The sequence below is a fragment of the Neopelma chrysocephalum genome, unplaced genomic scaffold (assembly GCF_003984885.1).
Source record: "Neopelma chrysocephalum unplaced genomic scaffold, ASM398488v2 Primary Assembly neopelma1_23, whole genome shotgun sequence".
NCBI lineage: Eukaryota > Metazoa > Chordata > Aves > Passeriformes > Pipridae > Neopelma > Neopelma chrysocephalum.
In genome coordinates, this window is record NW_020897691.1 from 36,704,178 (window position 1) to 36,723,957 (window position 19,780).

The 19,780-nt window shown below is 37.8% G+C and overlaps 1 protein-coding gene across 2 annotated transcripts in view; it reads left to right on the top strand.

The window, feature by feature from the left end:
* Nucleotides 1–18,650, top strand: part of BEND3 (BEN domain containing 3) — a 19,818-nt gene extending 1,168 nt beyond the window's left edge. The window contains exons 1-4 of one of the 2 annotated variants that reach the window (XM_027693881.1): nucleotides 298–643; nucleotides 8,222–8,266; nucleotides 8,672–8,892; nucleotides 13,829–18,650. In XM_027693881.1, coding sequence (XP_027549682.1) covers nucleotides 8,233–8,266; nucleotides 8,672–8,892; nucleotides 13,829–16,102 — 2,529 coding nt within the window. In that variant the 5' untranslated portion in view covers nucleotides 298–643; nucleotides 8,222–8,232 and the 3' untranslated portion in view covers nucleotides 16,103–18,650. Of the gene's footprint in view, nucleotides 1–297; nucleotides 644–8,221; nucleotides 8,267–8,671; nucleotides 8,893–13,828 lie in introns of those variants that run through there. The other variant, XM_027693873.1, reaches the window with a different exon arrangement.
* Nucleotides 18,651–19,780: the final 1,130 nt, after the last annotated feature.

The window sequence follows — 19,780 nt, forward strand, 5'->3', positions numbered from 1 at the left end:
GGGGCCTCGCGCCGCCACCGACGCCGCGCGCGCCGCTCCCACGTGGCGGCCGCTCCACCGCCCCTCGGCGCGCGAGGGGGGAGCCCTGGCCGCGCGGGCACCGCCGGGCACCGGCACCCGCTCCCCGGACCCGACACGGACCCGCCGCGCGAGGGCTCCGCGGGAGCCGGGGCTGGCGTCACGGGCCCGCCGGTCGCGTGGCGTCCGGCGGGCGGTTCTGCTGGAATTCGTGTGGACTCTGGGTGGGTCACGCGCTGAAGGGGCTGGGGAAGGGCAATGCGGGGGAACTGCCGCCCCTGCCCCGAGTACCTCTCGCTGACCATCTCCCGCTGCCCCTACTCAGGTCACCCCTCGCTGCCTACACCCAGATCACCTCCCGCTGCCCCTGCCCTCATCGTTGCCCACTAACTCCTGCCCACATCACCGCCCGCTGCCTCTACCCGGGTCATTGCCCGCTGTCCCATCCCAGATCACCCCCTGCCTCTACCCTACTTTTCCCTGCGGTGTGTCCACACAACCTTTTGTAAATAGAAGGGAACAAACTCTGAACCAGCAGAATGCGAGCCGGCGGCAGGCCAGCAGCCATGTGACGGCTTCCACATAGCGTTGACGCAGTCCCAGAGCTTTTTGGACTGAAGTGCAAGTAGGGTTTGTCGCTGCCACCTATAAACGCAGTGTATGCCTAACCCTTGGGATAGAGACATTTAAACAGGGAAAGAAAAACCTTTTCCCTGCTTCTGGCCAATACCTGGTAATCAGATAATGAATTTACTTGAATGATTACATCTAGTAAAACAAATAATTACCAGTATATGTTAATACATTTTCATCTTGTCTCCTGCTAAATCAAACTCAGCATTGGACCAACTAAAATTTTTATCTTTGCTAAGTATTTTCATAGCTTAGGTAAGTCCAATGGATAAAAATAAAGGGAAGTTGAATGCAGTTTGGAGGAAATTTCAAATTGTCTGCACAGTATTTTAGAATAAAAGCAAAGAATGAAACAGGAGAGAGGAAAGTATTGAAGGCAACAAAATCTAAAAGACCCAAATTAAGAACATGCCCTCTAAGTCCTATTGGCAAAATGCCCTTGTTGCAGGCTGGCTTCAGTGGAGGCTTGAGGCTTCCTGTCCTATTCCCCAGGGCAGCAAAGGAGGTTTTCAAACTATGTAAAATATAGGGATTGTTATTGTCCATAAGAGTAGTGCTTCCAACAACATCTGCTGGTTCTTTAAAAATATTTTTCTTAGTTTTAGAACTTGTTATACATGTATTTGTAGTCAGAACATGTTTGTAATGTTGGAATGCTGTTTTCTAAGGTATTTAATATTTCAAGTGTCAGTACTAGGTATCAAGAAAAAATTTTACTCAAAAACTGCACTCTTGGGTCACTCAGTAGCAGCACCCTACTACCTCAAAATGGATAGAATAGAAAGCATCTGCTTTTAATGTTATTTATATTGTCTAGTTGCGTTTTGCTCATTGTTCAGTTAACCAAGGCAACATGCATATTTCACAGTTTCTTTAAGATGCATAGTCAATTTGAAATCAGTTATCTGTTTTGTTGAGGTTTTTTTTATAAAGGTGGTTTCAGGTGTCAGACTTCTTCAATCTTCTGCCTCTTCAAAATTTGTTAGGCCTTGTCAAAATTGTGTAACATTTAAAGTCAAATAATTGACCAGTATCAGAACAAAAGGGAAATATTGCCTCTAAAAATTACATTTTCTGGCTCAGCCTTGGAGTTGTATTTATGTGTAATTCAGTTGAATTGGAGTTGCATTGTTTTTTACAAATTGGAGGAACCAAATGTACCCTGAGGATAATTGCAATATTGAAATTATTGAATCCAATGCTACATCTAGGAAGTAAAAGATGCAGATTACTTGCCTCCCAAAGGAGAACCCAGAACTCACAGTTCTCTAGATTTACTTCTTAGCCCAGCAGGAGAGCTTTCCAAGAGACAGCCTGGAAGGGAGCACGTGCCCTGAACAGGACGCAGCTCCTGGGCAGCCTGAGCAAAGGGCACATACCTGCAGTCCTTTTTGGCTCTGGGACCACAGGGCTGCGTGTTGAGAATGGTTGCTTCCTCTCATTATTTCAAACTGTTACGTAGGAAACGATCCTCTAAAACATCACGAGAAACAGAATTTCACACTATTGCCAGGGAATTAGAGCAGCCCTTTGCTCACCTGCTCCGTGGAACAGGGCTACTTCCACCTACCATACCAGCTTTCAAGACTGGGCTTCCCACAGCAGTGCTTGGGAAGCACTGGTTGCTTTGTGTGGTTTATCCAGTGAGTGTTTCTTATGAGATACAGGCAGAGACCCAGAGACGGGGAGCAGGACTTCAGGCATTTCACTGTCCGCTGAGTGTCTAACTGCTAGATCATTTTCATTTGCGGAGAATGAATATGTGTACAATACTTTTGATTGGCTCTGGGTAAACCCGACTCTAATTACGTAGTGTAATACCATTGCAATTTTGTGATAAACTCCTGTTACAGGATGGCTTGTGTAAGAGAGATGCTACTTTTGGCTGTTCAACAGCAGTTCAATGTACACATCTTGTAAAATTTAGCCAGTGCTATCTCCTTGAAAGATCAGCTTTCTTTGGTGTTTCTGTCATTTATTTATTTCGTAAGTTACCTGTGCTTTAAGGGATGTATCTTGTATCTTTTACTGCATGCTGGAAACAAGGAAATTGAGCAGATTATTCCACATATGCTGTTAAACACATATTTGATGTTATTAACAAACGTAGGTCTTAACATTTGTCTGAAATGTAAAGAACAGTTCACCTCTTCAGAAGCAAGTAACACTCAAGTAGAATACTTTTCGTTGAAGCCTCTGAGTTTTCTATATGAAACAATATACCACCGTGATGCTTTAAAAAGAATAAACATAATAGACAATGTCTCAACCCCTGCATTTTTAATAACATTCTTAACAGTCAATAGTGAAGAATTAGGGACAATCCTTCCAACTTACATGAAGATGCTAAAGTATTTAGTGGGATGGTGTGCATCCAAGAAGCAACATCTACACATTCACTGTGCATTAGTGAACTGAACAGTGCAATGTTATGCAAGTATTTAATTTATAAATAGCAAGCTTCTATAAAACTGATAACAAGCATTATTGTTATTATAGTATAGTGTATTAGTTAAGGTAATGATTAATTTGCATTTGTGATTATTAACAAGTGTTATGAAATTATAATTGCTTTTCACATACAGCACGTGTACATTTTTATACTTTTCTTCATGGCTTTCACGCTGTTTTTTTCAGTTGTCAGAACTTAGTACATTAGATACGAGAGCTCAAAGACTGAAGTTACTTCTGTAGTTACAAACAGCGCAGCAGCAGTATTTTTTTCTGGTGGAATTTTTTTGTTTGTTTTTTAAGTCAACACTTGAAAGTGATCAGTGAGGCTTTCTTTAAAAATGATTGCAGAGGTGGAGAGCTGCCTTCATCTTATATTATCAGCGAGATCTTTTCTCTTTGCACTGTGCTTTTACAATGGTCATAATCATAAGACAGGTTGGGAAGGCATCCTCCGAGGCCAACACATTGGTAATTGTTAGGTGGTAAACAGGGAGAGGAGAATGCACATTATGGGATGATTTAACTTAGGCTTGTGATTCAGTTTTTGTTTATGGATGAAGAACTAGGTGCACTTCTATGCTATATTTAAGTACCAGTATGCATTATAGTAAATTATATGAGACTGAAATACAGTTACAGTATGAGTTGGAGTTTGGTCCCTTATCATAAAGTCTTTTGTACCCAAGTGCTTTAAATCCTTAAGGCTTCGATGCGTATTTCAGGTAGGCGCATTTTTGATAAATGGATCGCATTTTTACTCTGCTTGCAGAAGCAGCATCAGGATGGTAGTTACCAGTAAATGCACAAACATTCCAAAATCTCATTTTTAATGTGTTCTTCCATGCTTTGGAACTTGCAGCATTACACTATGCTTTGAGCTTCTCTGTTAACCATGGTAATGATAATGGTAATACCATTTCATTGTTGAATGTTGTTACCAAAATGATACAACGATGCAGTTAAGTGTCAAAACCTGGTAAGTTTTTTGCCTAGAGGCATGTGTCTGAGCAAGAGTAATGGAAGTAAAGAATGTTAAGTCCCTTCACTATCTTGTTCATTGTCTAAACTGATGAGAAGGGGGAGCAGGATCTGTGGAGAGCAGGATTTTTGGGAAGGGAGTTTGGTGAATAGTGACATCCAAGCTGTGCTGGGACTCTACCTTCTTTCCCTTACCTCCTTGGATCTGGCTGTTGATATAATTGCTGTTGTAGGTGTTTGGTGTGTTTTGGAATCCTCCTTCTAGAGAATTCACCAGAAAATAGGACGTACTGCAGCATCTGTCCATATCATAGGAAGAAAAAGCTGCCAAGGCTAGTTGCTCTGCCAGTCACAGTTGCAGGCCTGGGCTCCCAACTTCAGCACAGAGTATTCACTCTTTCATAGAACTAGCTAACTGCTGTCCTCTAGATAGCATTGAGTCATTATTAGGCTGAGGGTGAAAAGTATGTTTATCTTCTGTTTTGAAAAAAGATTGAAATATGTTTTGTTTACTTAACATGACAAGGAACAACTGCCAGGTGTTTGCTTTACTGTATGGATTTCTTACTCAATTGTTTTTTGCAGTACTTTGTCCCAAGATCTTTTAGGTCTTTTTTTACTCCAACCTTGCTTATTCTGGGCCACAGTGCTACCTCAAAACAGGTTTTACACTGCTACCTCTTTTAAAGAGACAATAATTATTATTCATAACTACTGATGCATAGCAGAAAGTATTTTAAAGAATCTGAAATGTTTTATCTTTAGTGAACTTTAAATAATCAACAAAATTATTGTTAACCTTACACAGGCATACATGCATGGACATGCTCAGGCACAGACTCAGACTTTCCCTCTTCTCATAAACCCTAATTTCCTATGGAAGCAATTGCTCTGTTGATATCTCTGTGTCCTTTCACTACTCACTGGTGACCCAAATTTGAAGCAAGATGGTGGTATGGTAAGTAAGGTTTCATTGGCCGTGAGATTGGTTCAGTTGGTTAGAGCTTGGTGCTAATAACACCAAGGTTGTGGATTCAGTCCCTATATGGGCCATCACTTGAGAGTTGGACTTAATGATCCTTGTGGGGCCCTTCCAACTCAGAATATGCTGATATTCTGTGATTTCGTTGAGTCAAGCCAGTGGCTTGCTGGTATATGGAGAGATTTTAATTCTTCCTTTCCATCCCAAACCTTGTGCATACTCCTGAGCTGGGCCTGATTGCTTGCCTTACCCTGTGCCTCTCTGAATTACAAGCAAAGTAACTAAAAAAAAAAGTGAGTTGTTTTTTTTTTGCAGTTTATCAAGAAGGTTAAGGTTAAGGTGGGCAGCAATGGTTGATAGAGGGAGCAGGTGGGGCTGTGAGGTAGGAAATCCAAGAGGCAATTGAATCCTGTCTCTTGACAGAGGCTGTTGTATGTGCTTCATTTTCTCATACTTCCTGAGTTCTTACAAATCTCACAAAGAAGACGGGAAACTAGACAAGGAGACAGGTATTATTAGGGCTCCTAAAAGGGAAAAAGTTGGAGCTTGTGCTTTTTTTGGCACCAAAGAGTTCAGGTATGAAACCCCATCTTTCTAGGCCTCATTGGTTCTGATACTGGTTTTGACTGTTTGCTTTAATTGTATTCTGACAGTTTTCAAATTAAAAAATAAAAGTAATAACACTGTGTTTCATGTTTGTGAAACAATGTTTTGACTTAATGTTATTTGACCTGAGTTCAGGATAGCTTCGATCTTCCTGATGTTGCCTCCTTCAGAAAGTTAACTGTTAACCAGGGTATATGCTTTAGTTTTAACTTTTTTCCAGTTCTATAGAGTAGCTTTTCAGATCCTCATTTCTCTTCTTCCAGTTTGATTGTATTCTCTGAGAGGAATTCTCCTTAAGCATTCTTCCTATTTGAATAGCAATAATAGCAGGAGTCAGAAAGAAAATATAATTCCATATATACCCTCCTAAATATTTTATGTTATTCTACCCACTGCCACCTTTGTAGCCCTTCTGGCTTTGTGTTTAACATTTTTTAGTGTTTTGCTCTGATACATCAGCCTGGGATTATCTGGAAAACCATTTAGATTTCCATTATAGAATATTCTTTAGTGGTATCAGCAGATTTGCTTACTGTCACCTCAGGCCCTCACCAGAAGACTATGTGTCACACTCCTTGAGTACTGGCACATGTTGGTCTTGTACCACAGCCCTCAGAGCTAAGCCTAGTGCAGGATGAAAAAGTGCAAGAAAGGTCTAGATGCTGAATATCAATGTGTCTAGGATATCAGGGCAAAATACGAGCAATTAGTACTTTGTGCTTTTCTTAAGGTCCAGCATAGCTTTCTTATGGTGCTGTACGAAGTACACTGTTGTAGGATTTTTCATAAAGAGCTGTAGTGGCTGTGTTTAAATTCATAAATATTGTTCAGTTAGTAAGACTTGGTATTAACCCATACCAGTGCTTATCAGGTGGTTTAGAAGTTGGTGTGGGCCACTTAAGTTTCAGACTGTTATGTCTCTACAGAGTTTGCAAACGTTTAAGTGATGTGATTATTGTGCTGTTAAGCTGACATAGTTTGTATACAGATCAATTAATAAATGCAAATTGTGAAATAATGAATTATGGTGGTAAAAGGAATAGGTGTCTGAGGGGTTTGTAGTAGCTCTATGTCCAACTGAGAGACTTATTTTTATACATGATGATGAAGACAATTACATGTTATGCCCTTGAGGATGCCCTTTACAAGGCTGTATATAGGGGCCCTGTGGAAGATCAGCACATCAAAGAGTATTTTGGCTCCTAGGGTGGCCCACTATGAGCTGATTTTGTAACTCTATACATCTTTTGTGTGGGTGCTACCCATTGTAGTGCAATCGTACAAAATCTAATCTGAAATGGGACCTCATACTTGTCATTACAGCCATCAATTGCTGACAAATTAAAATTCATATCTACACAGCATTCAAGTTTTTATGGAGGTTTTTAACAGTATCTTGAGATTTTAAAAAAAAATTGTTATTTAACATTATTCAGGAGAACGTACAGACTTTTCTTCCTTCCACGACAGATTCTCTTTTTCTCCCTGTCTCTCTTTTAAATTTCATTATAATTCCCAGTCCTGGGCTGTATGTACACTTTTGATTGACTGATTTTATTCACTTGCACTTGTAAAGTAATAATATTGTGGGGCCAAGTAAACATAACACTCTGTGTAGATGAACATGAGCGGAGCGTGACCGTTTACCAGTCACCAGTTTACCAGTTGAGAGTGTCAGTTTGCATCTGCATGCCCTGTAAGGGTCAGTGAGATCTGATTAAGTTGTTTGCGTTGTAGATCTCCAGAGATTTAGAATATCTTTCAGGAACCTGTTCAGAGATTGATGTTTGTAGCTGAGTAACTTGCAAAATTAGTTTTCAAGTAAACAGAAATACAACTGTTTACTGTATTTCAGGAATACAGCTGTTTACAACAGAGTTGTAAATACAGAGTTTTTCACGTGAGAAGTAACGCTAAAATCATGCTAGCATAGTATGCATATTTGTTTTTCCTTACAAGAAATACTTATATTTTTTAGAGGCTGATAGGAAAAAAGGACTCGTAGATTTATCTGCATTATTCTGCTTGAATTGATGCAATCCATATCAAAAGATCAGAGATTTTTAAATTAAAAGGTACTCCAGTATGTATATTACAGTTTATGATGAGTTTTCTTTTAATGATGACTTTGTGTCACCCATAATGACAATATGAAAACATTTGACTGTAATAAGAAGTAGTGACTTTGTACAGGGTGGAGAGTTTAATACAGTTAACTTCCATTTATATACTGCCAAGATACTTTATAGAGAAGGTTAGAATGACTTACACTTTTCTCCGTAGCAGAAAAATAAACAGAGTTTTAAATATTTTCCTAACTGCTGTCTGTTGTCCGCAGTGTAGTTTGCATGTTGACAGGTCTGTAGATGGCCATGGAATTTACTGAAAATAGCTAGTTGTTACAAAAATACAGACTGGAAAGACTGGAAATTATCTGTGGGCTGTTAATGCCCAATGCCTCTAGATGAAAAGTAATTATAAGAACAGATATAGGTATTTTCTGATTCCAGATGCTGATATTTATTTTCATATTTTTGTTTTGTTTTCTAGTGAGATAGAAGATGAATTCAGCTGAAATCACTGATGATGATGAAGGTAAGATATTACACTTGGTGTCATTTTTGATCAGGCAAAAACTCCTGTTGAATTAAAGCCTTTGTCATCTGATAAAGAATGAATTTGGATCAAGACAAATTACATTAATGGTTCTTAAAAAGCTATCTAAAATGCACCATTATCCTTGTTACTCATTATATTTTCTACTCTACATCCTTTATGCTTTAGATTCTTCTTTAGGGAAGAAACTGTCATTTGCTGGAAAACTGAATGATTTGACTTTGGGGTGATCTCGACATACACTTATCATAGAAGTCATAAAAAATGATGATGCTTTTCAAAACACATTTTCATAAAAAGAAAAAAACCACAAAAGATTGCATTAAGGGTGTCATGGTTTTCTGGAGAGGGTGCTTTATCTTTCTAAACCTTCTCTTTTTCCAGTAAGAATTCCTAAAAAAAATGTGAAAGTAGAAAAAGAAAATGAAGATGAAGCTCTAGACTGCTCAGTAACATCCAGATCTGCTGAGAAACACTCACTGGATGGCGCAGTTACTTGCCTGCAGGATTCCAACAAACGGAAACAGACCTCAGTTGGTTGTGATGGTTCAGGAGGCCAGCCAGATGCCTTACCCAGTGTGAAGAAAAGACGCTTTACGCAAGAGGTGACTTCTCTATACATCACTGTGACTTTTCGATTCATATTTCTTAGGCTAAATTCATTGCTGCTATAAGTACAATGCAAGTCTTTTAACTAGATTTGCATTGATAATGAATTTGATGCAAATGTGGCTAATCTTAAGCCACTTTGCACACGTCTGGTATTCTATAAATAACATGGGAGCAATCATATTTGTGAAATACAGTTACAGGGTAATTCATTCACGTGAAGCATGTTTTTGTTGTTCGTCAGAGAACGTAGGAGCAGGCAGTGATTCGGAGTAACTGGGCATGACTTATTACAATCCTTCTCATGTCACACAGACCTTCAGCTGGATCCTCAGTGATAGAATCAGGGCTGTAATTCTTCCTTCTGTGACATGAATTTAATGTCAGTGAGACAAGTACAAATTTACGTGTTATTTGAAAGGTAAAAATGCAGGGATGCAGAAGACTTCAGCATATCAAGAGTGGAATGTATTACAACTTCTAGTGCAGCATCCCACTTGTGGCAGTCCAAATGTTTTTCTAGCTGTGAAGGAGATACTCAATCTCTTCTGTTATCCTGATCTAGTGTTTCACCCCTTTAGCAATGGGAGATTTTAATTAATCTTTGCTGAAACTGAGCAAGTTTCTTTTTGTCCTTGTTCGTTTTAGTAGAGGGAGCAGTGATCATCTGTTCCCAGAAGAGTCTTCTGCATGTGGGAAAATTCACGTGATGTTGTACACCCTCAGCCCTTCCTTCCCAAGACTAAAATTCTCTTTTTTCAGCTCTTCTTCAGGAGTCACTTAATATTTTTGTTGCTCCTTTTGAGATTCCTGAAAGAGTAGTGTCCAGTGTTAGTCATATCTCTGCTGACACCCTCTAGAGCAGTATAATGACCTCCTGCTTTTCACACTCAGCACTTTATTAAAATAACCTAGATTCAAATTCATCCTCTTTTGAATAACTTCAGGCCCTGGGTTATATTTAGTTTGTGACCTACTCATATCCTTTTCTGCTGTTCTGCTACCTAGCCAGTTGTATTTGCACATTTCATGTCTCCTTTCTAGACATAGCTCTCTGTATTTCTTTTTCTTGACTGTCATCTGTCTGACTTCTCAGGGCTGTTTTTTTCCCTGAATGCCTGTGGTAGGTAGATTTTAATCTTATTACATGGTTTCTTTCTTTTCGTTTCTCTTTTTCTTTTTCCAATTGTTTCCTTACATTCAGATTCTTAAAAGAGCTTTATAATGGTCTCTGAACTGTGCTTGCTTTGTATTTTACTGTTTCCTCTTTGCTAATAAATTTTTAAATTTAATTTTAAATGAATTATAACTTTGGACTTATAATATCAGCAATTGACCCAGCAATAACGATGAAAATTCATTCTTGGCTGACTCCAGTGAATCAGAATGTTTAGTTAAATAACCAACCAGAATAGTCCTGAATCTTAACAGCATTTTTTAAGTTAATTGCTTTTTTAGTACCAGTATTTCGTTTTAATTGATGACTTCATTAACTCTTTCTATTTAAACAGTGGACAAAATCTTAATTATTTTCAAGAATGTTATGCTCGTAGTATATTTTTATCACACATTGCATAGGCATCTATGTATAATACAAACAGAGCTGTACTTTTTATTGGGCTGGTGATCATATTACTAAATTACTTTCTATCTGAAGACATTTCATTTTTTTTTTAAATTCTGAATGCCACTGTATAACCAGAAATTAATTTCCCCTGATTTTCTTTAAAAAAAAGTTGGAAGATTGTAGGTTTAAAAAGTTTATGGGCAAGACTTTTCGAAGTTCTCATGTGTTTGATAAAATTTTTCTATGTTTCTTGCTCATATATTTTTTATTCTTTACTTGTATGCTAGAATATTATGTGCTGTATTCTTATAGATATTTAGACTTTGTTTATTAAGCATATTAAAGGTCATAAATTAGCTGGACTTGAGCACTGAACAGAACAATAACTAAGCAACTTTTAAAACTTGGCTTAGGACTCTGAGAAAGAGTGCAAGAGACTATTTCACAATTTCTTGTATTGGTTGATGTTTTCCAAAATACTGCATTTTGCAAATGTTCAAAGAATGTTTAGAACATAAAAACTTACTGTGTAATTGTAGTATAAAAAGCAGCACTATCTTGTGTACATTGAGTCTCATAGAGCAATATCTTTGGTTTTGTGTTGGTACATGAGAGCTGATCATCTTAAATGGGAGTAGTATTATCTGAAACACATGGATGTTTACAGATCAGTGTTACAGAAAACTAATTAAAAATATTAAATACTAGTTTAATTGGAGAATTTACAAACAGCTATGTATTTATGGTGTGGATAGTGCTGTTCCCAGATGGAAGCTATAGACAAGATAATTAAAGGCAAAAGGAAGGAAAATAAGAATGCATCTGAAGTAAACAATCCTTAAATACAGGCCCAAATGTTTTGTTATCTGTTAGTCGAACACTGACTATGTGTTTCTGAAATGCAGATAACCAAATCTGTCCCAGAACTAGATCCAAGCACTGTGAGCTGCATCAGTGAAAGGGCAGAAGTTCTGCTGCCATTGCAGCAGAGATCTGCTGTAGTTCTTAGCATGAGCTCCAGAGCATCATGTCCAAAACTGAGAATGCAAACTTTCACAGTCTCACCGTCAAAGCGCAGTAAGATACTTCAGACAATAAACTTGTGTTTTTTAATACACATTCTAATATTGCTTTGCCCTGACGTTGCATGTGAGGTGTGCATTAATAGAAGTTACCCCCACAATGCCAAGTTTTATTATATAATTAATTAGAGAAAATAAACAGCAGGAGGTTAGATGAGAACTGACAGACACCTGATGGCCCATGGCAAGCTGTTTATTAGAAAAGGAATTGAATGAGTCATATGCTGTATGTGAAGGAATATTTGGGAAATTCTCTGTTAACAGGAGTGTTAGTGGAAGAACTAGCTACTTAGGTAGCAGGTCTCATTGTTTGTGTAAGAAATATTTTGTTTTGTTCTTTTGATCTAAAACAGTAAAATAATTTGTAATTCAGTTTGGGTGTCTGACTGGGAAGCAGTACTGTGTTTATTGTCAGTGGACAATAATTGTCATGGCCTGCTCTCAGGTGATATCTATTTGATGGAGCTCTGTTACCATCCAGAAATACCACTGTTTTTCCGCTGACAAGTATAGGTGGTGTATGATAACTTCAGTCCCAGCATAGGAGCCTACAGTTAGGTGAGAGCAATGTGGATCTCAGTTTGCTCACAATTTTGTCTGTGTTATGGTATTTTACAAGTCACAAAGGGCTGATTTAATTAGGGTGTATCATACCACTCTGGAGTAAAAGCCACCCTTTAACAACAGGTGGTGTTACAGGCCTCTGGTTCCTCACTGTCCTCATAGCAAATGTGCTTTACTACGAGTGGGACAGTCTTCTAAATGTATCGCCTTTGCATTACGCTTTCATTTGATCATCTCTCCATTCACACAGCTTTGGATGTGAAAATACAAGGTTTTATATGTAGGGTTGTATGATGTGAGTGAGAGCAGAACTTGGAAACATAGCTTCAATTTAATTGAGTGCTGGTTTCTAAACTTGGAGTAGAAACCAGCTTGTTCTTTCTGAGCCTCTTTTGAGTATACATTGCATTAGAAATGAAAAAGTAATTAGATTCAATTTATCACTGCAGTAAGTAGATGCCAAGTGGGAGTACACATAGGGACCACATTGATTTCATGAGTTACAGTCTGTTTTCTTTAGAAAGAAACTTTAATTCAAGTTCCTCACTGTAGGACATAGTGGGGTCTTCACTAGAATTTCAAATTTCTTGTGGCTCAGCTCAGACCTCAAGTCTGTGTTTCATTTGTTTTAATACTTGAACGCAAATTCTGTAGTTTTTTAGCTAATTAACGTTCTGTAGAACAAGCCAAGAAAAATGTTTCAGTACCGTCATCTCTAAAATATGGGAGTGTTTTCTCATGTTTGAATTATGTATGTTGGATTTTGATTCTGTTGTATCTGCTTAACTTCCTAAGAATTATTTGCAATATCTATATGTTTGGAAAAAAACCCCAAAACCAAACACCCAAGCCCTGCGTATTTGCTGTGAGATGATGAAAATGTTTGGCATTTCAAGCAATGAGGAAGAATTACAAATTATTGAGAACACTAATTCTTTAAGAGCTCATTACTGTTTTTATGTAAATAATTTAGAAAATTAGAAACCCATGAGTCTAAAATTCCCTGCATTTCAGAAATAAGGAAATCTTAGGCTTCCGTTTTAAAAAGATAATACCAAAGTACTTTTCACTGTAAGTTTTTATTATTTAAATAGAATACCTTTCAAAAATTAAGTCATTTTTAGAATTTGTTTAGGAGTTGTGCGCCATTATAAAGTTTTTTAAAAAAAGCTCTACATAAACCTTTCACATCAGAAAGAAGAGAATAAGCATCATTTTTGTGTTTTATAGCCTTTGTGACATTTTCAAAAGCTACCCTAAAGAGAGTGCTGGAACATTAAATCCAGTTGTTGGAGGCAGTGGCAAGGTCACAGGACTAGGAGTCAGAAAATCTAGATGCTATTCTTGGCTCTGTTGCTGACTTGTTGCCACCCAAATTCTCTACAGCCCAAGGTCCTCATGTGCAAGGTGAAGCCTAATGATACTTAATTTGGGAGAGTATTTAGAGCTCTGTGGGTAGAGAGTACTAAGAATTATTATTGCATTTCTATTCCATGGAGAAAGCCATAAGCCAAAAAGAAAAGAAAAAGAAAACCTAAATAATATTTTACTGTATTTTTATTTTTCCTAGTGAAGTTACTAATTTTGATTATTTAACACAAGTCCCCTGGAGAACGTTTGACTTTGCATATTTATGTAACAGTGCCTGCTTAAGGGGCACATATCTATAGCTAATATTTTTAAGGCAGTCTTATTAATACAATGTTTATTCATTTGAAGGGCTCCCTTTCAAACATGAGGAACAGAGATACTGGCTCACCCACTCAGGTAAATGCAGAGCAGCCAAACAAGAACAAGAATTCTAATGTAACATGGCTCTCTGAAGAAGAATCTTTCAGTGACATAATCACTCCATCTTATAAAAAACCTCTCTATGGCATCTCACACAAAATTACAGAGAAGAAGAACCCACCAGGAACAGAGCAGTTTGCTTCTTATGAGTTGTTTGAAAAAATCAACCCCAGCAGTCCCTCACAAATTCGGACTTTGAACGACCAACGCAAAAGAGACTCAGCCACAGCCATTGCTGTAGCAGCAACCACAGCAGATTCAGACTCAAATATATATTCTTTGATACAGAAAATGTTTTACACACTTAACACCCTCAATACCAATATGACTCAACTTCACAGTAAAGTTGACCTGTTGTCTCTGGAGGTTAGCAGAATTAAAAAGCAAGTCAGTCCAGCAGAGTCCGTTGCAGACTTCAAGCCTCCCCCAGAGTACCAGCTGACTTCTACGGAACTCAAACAAATCATGGATCAAAGCACATCAGGCGGAGACCTGGCTTGCCGGTTGCTAGTGCAGCTCTTCCCAGAGCTCTTTAGTGACGATGAGTTCGGCAGGAGCTGCAGTGCATGTGGCTTTCTCAACAAAAGGAAACTTGAATCTCTTCATCTGCAGCTTATCCGTAACTATGTGGAAGTTTGTTATCCTTCTGTGAAGAATACAGCTGTGTGGCAGTTGGAGTGTTTGCCTCAAGTCAACGATTTTTTCAATAGATTTTGGGCTCAAAGGGAAATGGAAAACAGTCAGCAGAATGTGCAATCATCCAGTTTTTATGAGACTGAGCAGGTCGAATCCTCTCATTTTATGGAGGATAAAGAGCAAGAGGAAGCCTTATCCTTGGACAGGAGTAATGTAATTGCCTCAGATTACATGCTGGATGCTCAGGATCTCAATGAATTTTTAGATGAGGCTTCTTCACCAGGGGAATTTTCTGTTTTTTTGTTACACAGACTGTTTCCAGAACTCTTCGACCATAGAAAATTAGCTGAAAGGTACAGCTGCTTTGGAGACTCTGGAAAACAACTGCTGGATCCTCATCGGCTTCAAATAATCCGTAGGTACACTGAAATTTACTTTCCAGATGTGCAAGAAGAAGAAGCCTGGTTGCAGCAGTGTGTTCAGCGCATAAATGATGAGCTTGAAAGTACGTATATGGATGGAAGTGAATGTGATCAGATGAGAGATGACTGTTACGATTCTTCTAGTTTACCAGATGATGTATCAATCATAAAAGTGGAAGACAGTTTTGAATATGAGAAACCTGGCAGGCGGTCAAAAAAAATTTGGCTTGTACCCATAGATTTTGACAAACTTGACTTTCCCCCTCCTGATTTTGATGTCCCTGTCCCAGATTACCTGTTAAATAAAGAACAGATTAAAAGCATATATGAAAGCAGTCTTTCCATAGGCAACTTTGCCTCTCGATTGCTTGTTCTTTTATTTCCTGAACTATTTACTCATGAAAACTTACGGAAGCAATACAACTGTAGTGGATCTTTAGGCAAGAAACAGCTCGATCCCACTAGAATTAAATTAATTCGGCATTATGTGCAGATACTGTACCCCAGAGCAAAGAATGACAGAGTGTGGACGTTGGAGTTTGTTGGGAAGCTTGACGAGAGGTGTCGACGAAGAGACACAGAGCAAAGGCGCTCATACCAACAGCAACGTAAAATCCACATGCCAGGGCCTGACAGGAGGGAATTTCTCACCTATGCAATAAACCCTGAGAGGTTTCGAGAAGAATTCGAAGGGCCGCCACTGCCACCGGAAAGAAGCAGCAAGGATTTTTGCAAGATACCACTTGATGAACTTGTTGTTCCTAATCCAGACTTCCCTGTGCCTTCTCTGTATTTACTGTCTGATAAGGAGGTAAGAGAGATAGTGCAGCAAAGCCTGTCGGTTGGCAACTTTGCTGCCAGGCTTCTCGTAAGACTCTTTCCTGAACTCTTTACTCCAGAGAATCTGAGACTGCAATACAACCATTCAGGTGCTTGTAATAAAAAACAGCTTGATCCCATCAGACTGAGACTGATCCGTCATTATGTGGAGGCAGTTTATCCTGTGGAGAAAATGGAGGAGGTATGGCATTATGAATGTATACCGAGCATTGATGAAAGATGCCGGCGTCCTAACAGAAAAAAGTGTGATATACTAAAAAAAGCAAAGAAAGCAAAAAAAGTGACAGGCTCCTTAAATTGCTAAAACTTTGACCACTAAATTATTGTCAAGATTACACTTTGGTTTAGACTGAAAGTCCTGTTGGGAGCTGAGGGTGCTCAGGATCTGGGACAGTCAGGCACTAAATTTGTTGCGTTTCAGTGTGTGTGTTGCATCTCTGTTGGCACCGCAGCAGTGGGAAGTGGCTTACTACATGGGTCAAGACCATCAGTGACAGAGCTATCAATGACTCACTGAGAGCATGATTTTCACTGGTGCAATTACATGTATTGAAACTATTACTCCACTCCCCATTTCTGCATCTTCTTTTTCTATCACTTTTGAATAATAAAGAATTTTTTTTTAATGGTTGTGCTCTTCAAGGGCAGTTTTTCGTTATACCTTATAAACAATGTTGTTAATTTGGATTTTGAAATGTCAACTAAACAATTTAAATTTGAAAGTGCCATGTTCATTGGAAATCATTGGAATATTAGACTTTTCTTCTACAGTAGCTGCAGCTTCACATTTGTTTTGTTCTTCATGATATTGAGGTACTGTAATAATACTGTGTCAGAGAATGGGTCAGAATGGTGTCATTTGCGTTTTTGACTGTTACCCAAGTTTTGTTTCTAAAATCAAGAATTAACTGTTGAAGAATTGAGATGTGAGCATAGACACCATGTGAATTTTTTTTTTATATTGACACCACAAACTTGATCCTGCCCCTGTGAGTTCTTTTACTGTTTTGTCTGGCATAATGCCTGGAGTGACTGAGGATTGCTCGTCTGAGTAAAGCCAGCAGAACAGACTCAAGTCTATATCCATGAAATGTCTTCCCATCACCTGTTTGTAAAATAGTAACAGCAACAGCAAAAAGACCTGAAACAAGAACTTGGAAAAATTACAGACCTTACTTTTTATCAAAATCATGATTCCAAAGGTTTCCAGTGTGCTCATATTGAATTGCATATATAGAAAGTATGCGCAAAGATTGGTTTTGTGATGAAATTCAGTGTTGCAGGGTCCTAACGTATGAGCTGCGGTAATGTAACTCCTCCTTTGCGTGAATGCAGCAGTGTCTGGATATTTTGGGTGTAGGGATACTGAACTCCCTCACTTTGCCAAATTGTTTTAGTGTAATTAGTAGCTATTTGCAGACATAACTGTGTATGTATAACTTAGGTTCGTATGGTCAAGTTTGCATCATTAATATGTTCAAGTGTAACAGAGACCACCCAGAACCCAATGTGAATTTGCTGTATGACTTGTCACTGGAGAATGCTGCTTTAAAACCAGTTTTCTCTTTCTTTTTTTTTTCTTTTAATACTGATAGAAATGGTGAGAGAGAGTCAAACATGGATTTTTAAGACAGTAAAGACAGTGATTGCTTACAGACCATCACTGGAACACCTTGGAGTAATTGTTGATGTTCTTTGTGGTCCTTTTCTGTTGTTTACTTAGATGGGTCATAGTAGCAAATTTTAAGTCAGTTCCAGTGTAATTTTCTATTTTAGCATTTGTGAGAAATTACAAAATATTTGATATTTTTACTTCAGATTTTTAGAATTTATTGTTCGTAGACTCATATTGATCCCTTTAAAAGGAAAACAAAATGTTTTTCCTGATGGCAAGAACTAGTAAAAGTATTATATTAAGCCAGGAGTAAATCATAGGTAGTAGCATTTGCTCGTTTTGCCCACATGGTAGTAACATTCTCAAAGAATGTATGAAGAAAGTCATGAATGTACTAAATAACACACTGATACTGTTTATATCCATTTAAATGTTTCCTGTTGGTTTGAATAATAGCAGACCATGCTCAAAATGGATATCAGAGCAAATACAGCTATAATAAATCGAAACCATTTTACCAAAGATAAAGAACTGATACCACAATGTCTGCATTTGTTCATTTTAGTGCATAAATTTAGCAAATTGAATGTATCAGAAACCAAGACTTTCTCTTGTAATTGTATGCTACCTAGAACCTCTGTGAAATTTTTCTACATGCACTTTTATGGGAGATATAAAATAACAGAAGATATTAACAGCTGTTTAATTTGCGGTTGCAAATGGCTGGCCAAAAGGTAAGAAATGCAATTATATTTTCTTATCTTAATGTCATACATGTTTCACTACTTGGTGACGTCAAAGCTCCCAGAAGAATTCAATATATATTAAACTTTTTTACAAGTTATAGATGTTACTAGCTAGCATGCAAGTTTGAGACATATTGGCTTTTACTATAGATGTTGATATTAAGTCAAAAAATCAGTCCATTCATATTATCTACAAAGTAGCGAAAAAACAATTTTCACTTCATAAAATGACATTTTCGACAGTGAGTATAAAAATATTTTTGTTGCATTTTTCTCTTCTAATTGCTGCGTACATTCCTTTTGTCTCACTCTTCACAACCCTTTCATGATTCATTTGATTGTATGTTTTATAACTGATACCAAGAAAATGCAGACATATAAATAGTGACATAGTTCACTAACAAAAGCTCTTGCAGTGCATCTGAAGTACAGGCACTTCATCCAGTTGGTCAGTCTTGTAAATAAATTAAAGGTATATTTTTTTCATACAAGGGGAATGTTGTCTGGTGATTGTTTGAGTACGAGCAGGATTTTTTTCCTGTAAAGTCTGTTACTAAGATCTGAGATAATCTTAGTTAGTCAGACAAATACATAAATGAAAACATCCCAGTTTGCTGGAGCCATTTTAAAAGATTTTTCTGTCTTTCAGACTTTTTCTGTTTAAAAGAATAAACTTTGAAAGTGAAGCTGTGATAGGGGAGTTGCTAGATATTGAAATGTTTGGCACTTATGTAGCCATGCACTGACTTCTTATGGATGAGCATTACTTTCTACCTACCACATCAGTAAACTCTGTTAAGGTGAATATCAGCTTTCAGTAAGTATTGAGTATCTCATTTCTAAGCTTTCTAACAGAAACAGTGTAGTGTATCATAATTATTTTTGCATCTTACGCATTTTCTACAACTTAAAAATTTCTGTATAAGCTCTGTAAAAAACTTAAAACAGCACATCAAAAGAGAGATGCAGTATACATCAGTTCATTGCCTGTTAACTGTGTTCGGCTGACAGAATCAATAACAAATGTGTTAGCAAATGAGACAAATCTTTACTTGAAATCACTGTGTTATGCTGATGCAGTACAGCCAGTAGTGTTTCGTATTCTAAGAAATGTGACTTTTCGTATCTTCAAGATGCATATAATTTATTTCTAGGTTCATTTTTTAAAATCTATCATTTGTCTCTTTTCAGTTATTGTTTGATGTTCATGTTATAGCAGTGAGAAACAGAGTTGTGTGCTCAATGCTCTACAAAGGCACACCAGGTCTAACTTCATGCTGGAAAGGGATAACATGAATTCTGCATTCCCAAGAAGCCCAGAAAATAATATGCAGGTTTTATTCATAATTTACTTTTATTCAGATTTTGTTTTGCTGATTAAAGGGATGTGAAACAGATGAAAAATTCAATGTCTTAAGCTTGCCTTGAGGACAGGACATAAACTGACAAATGTTCTTACTTATCAGCCACATTTTAGTTGATTGCACTTAAAATTTATGGAAGAACAAGTGTGGCAGGTACAAGTCTACAATTTTTCTGAGTAAGTGAAACAAACTTACATCATTGCCAGCATTTCTGTACTGCCTTGGTTTGCCTTTCTGATTTTTTTCCACTATGACTG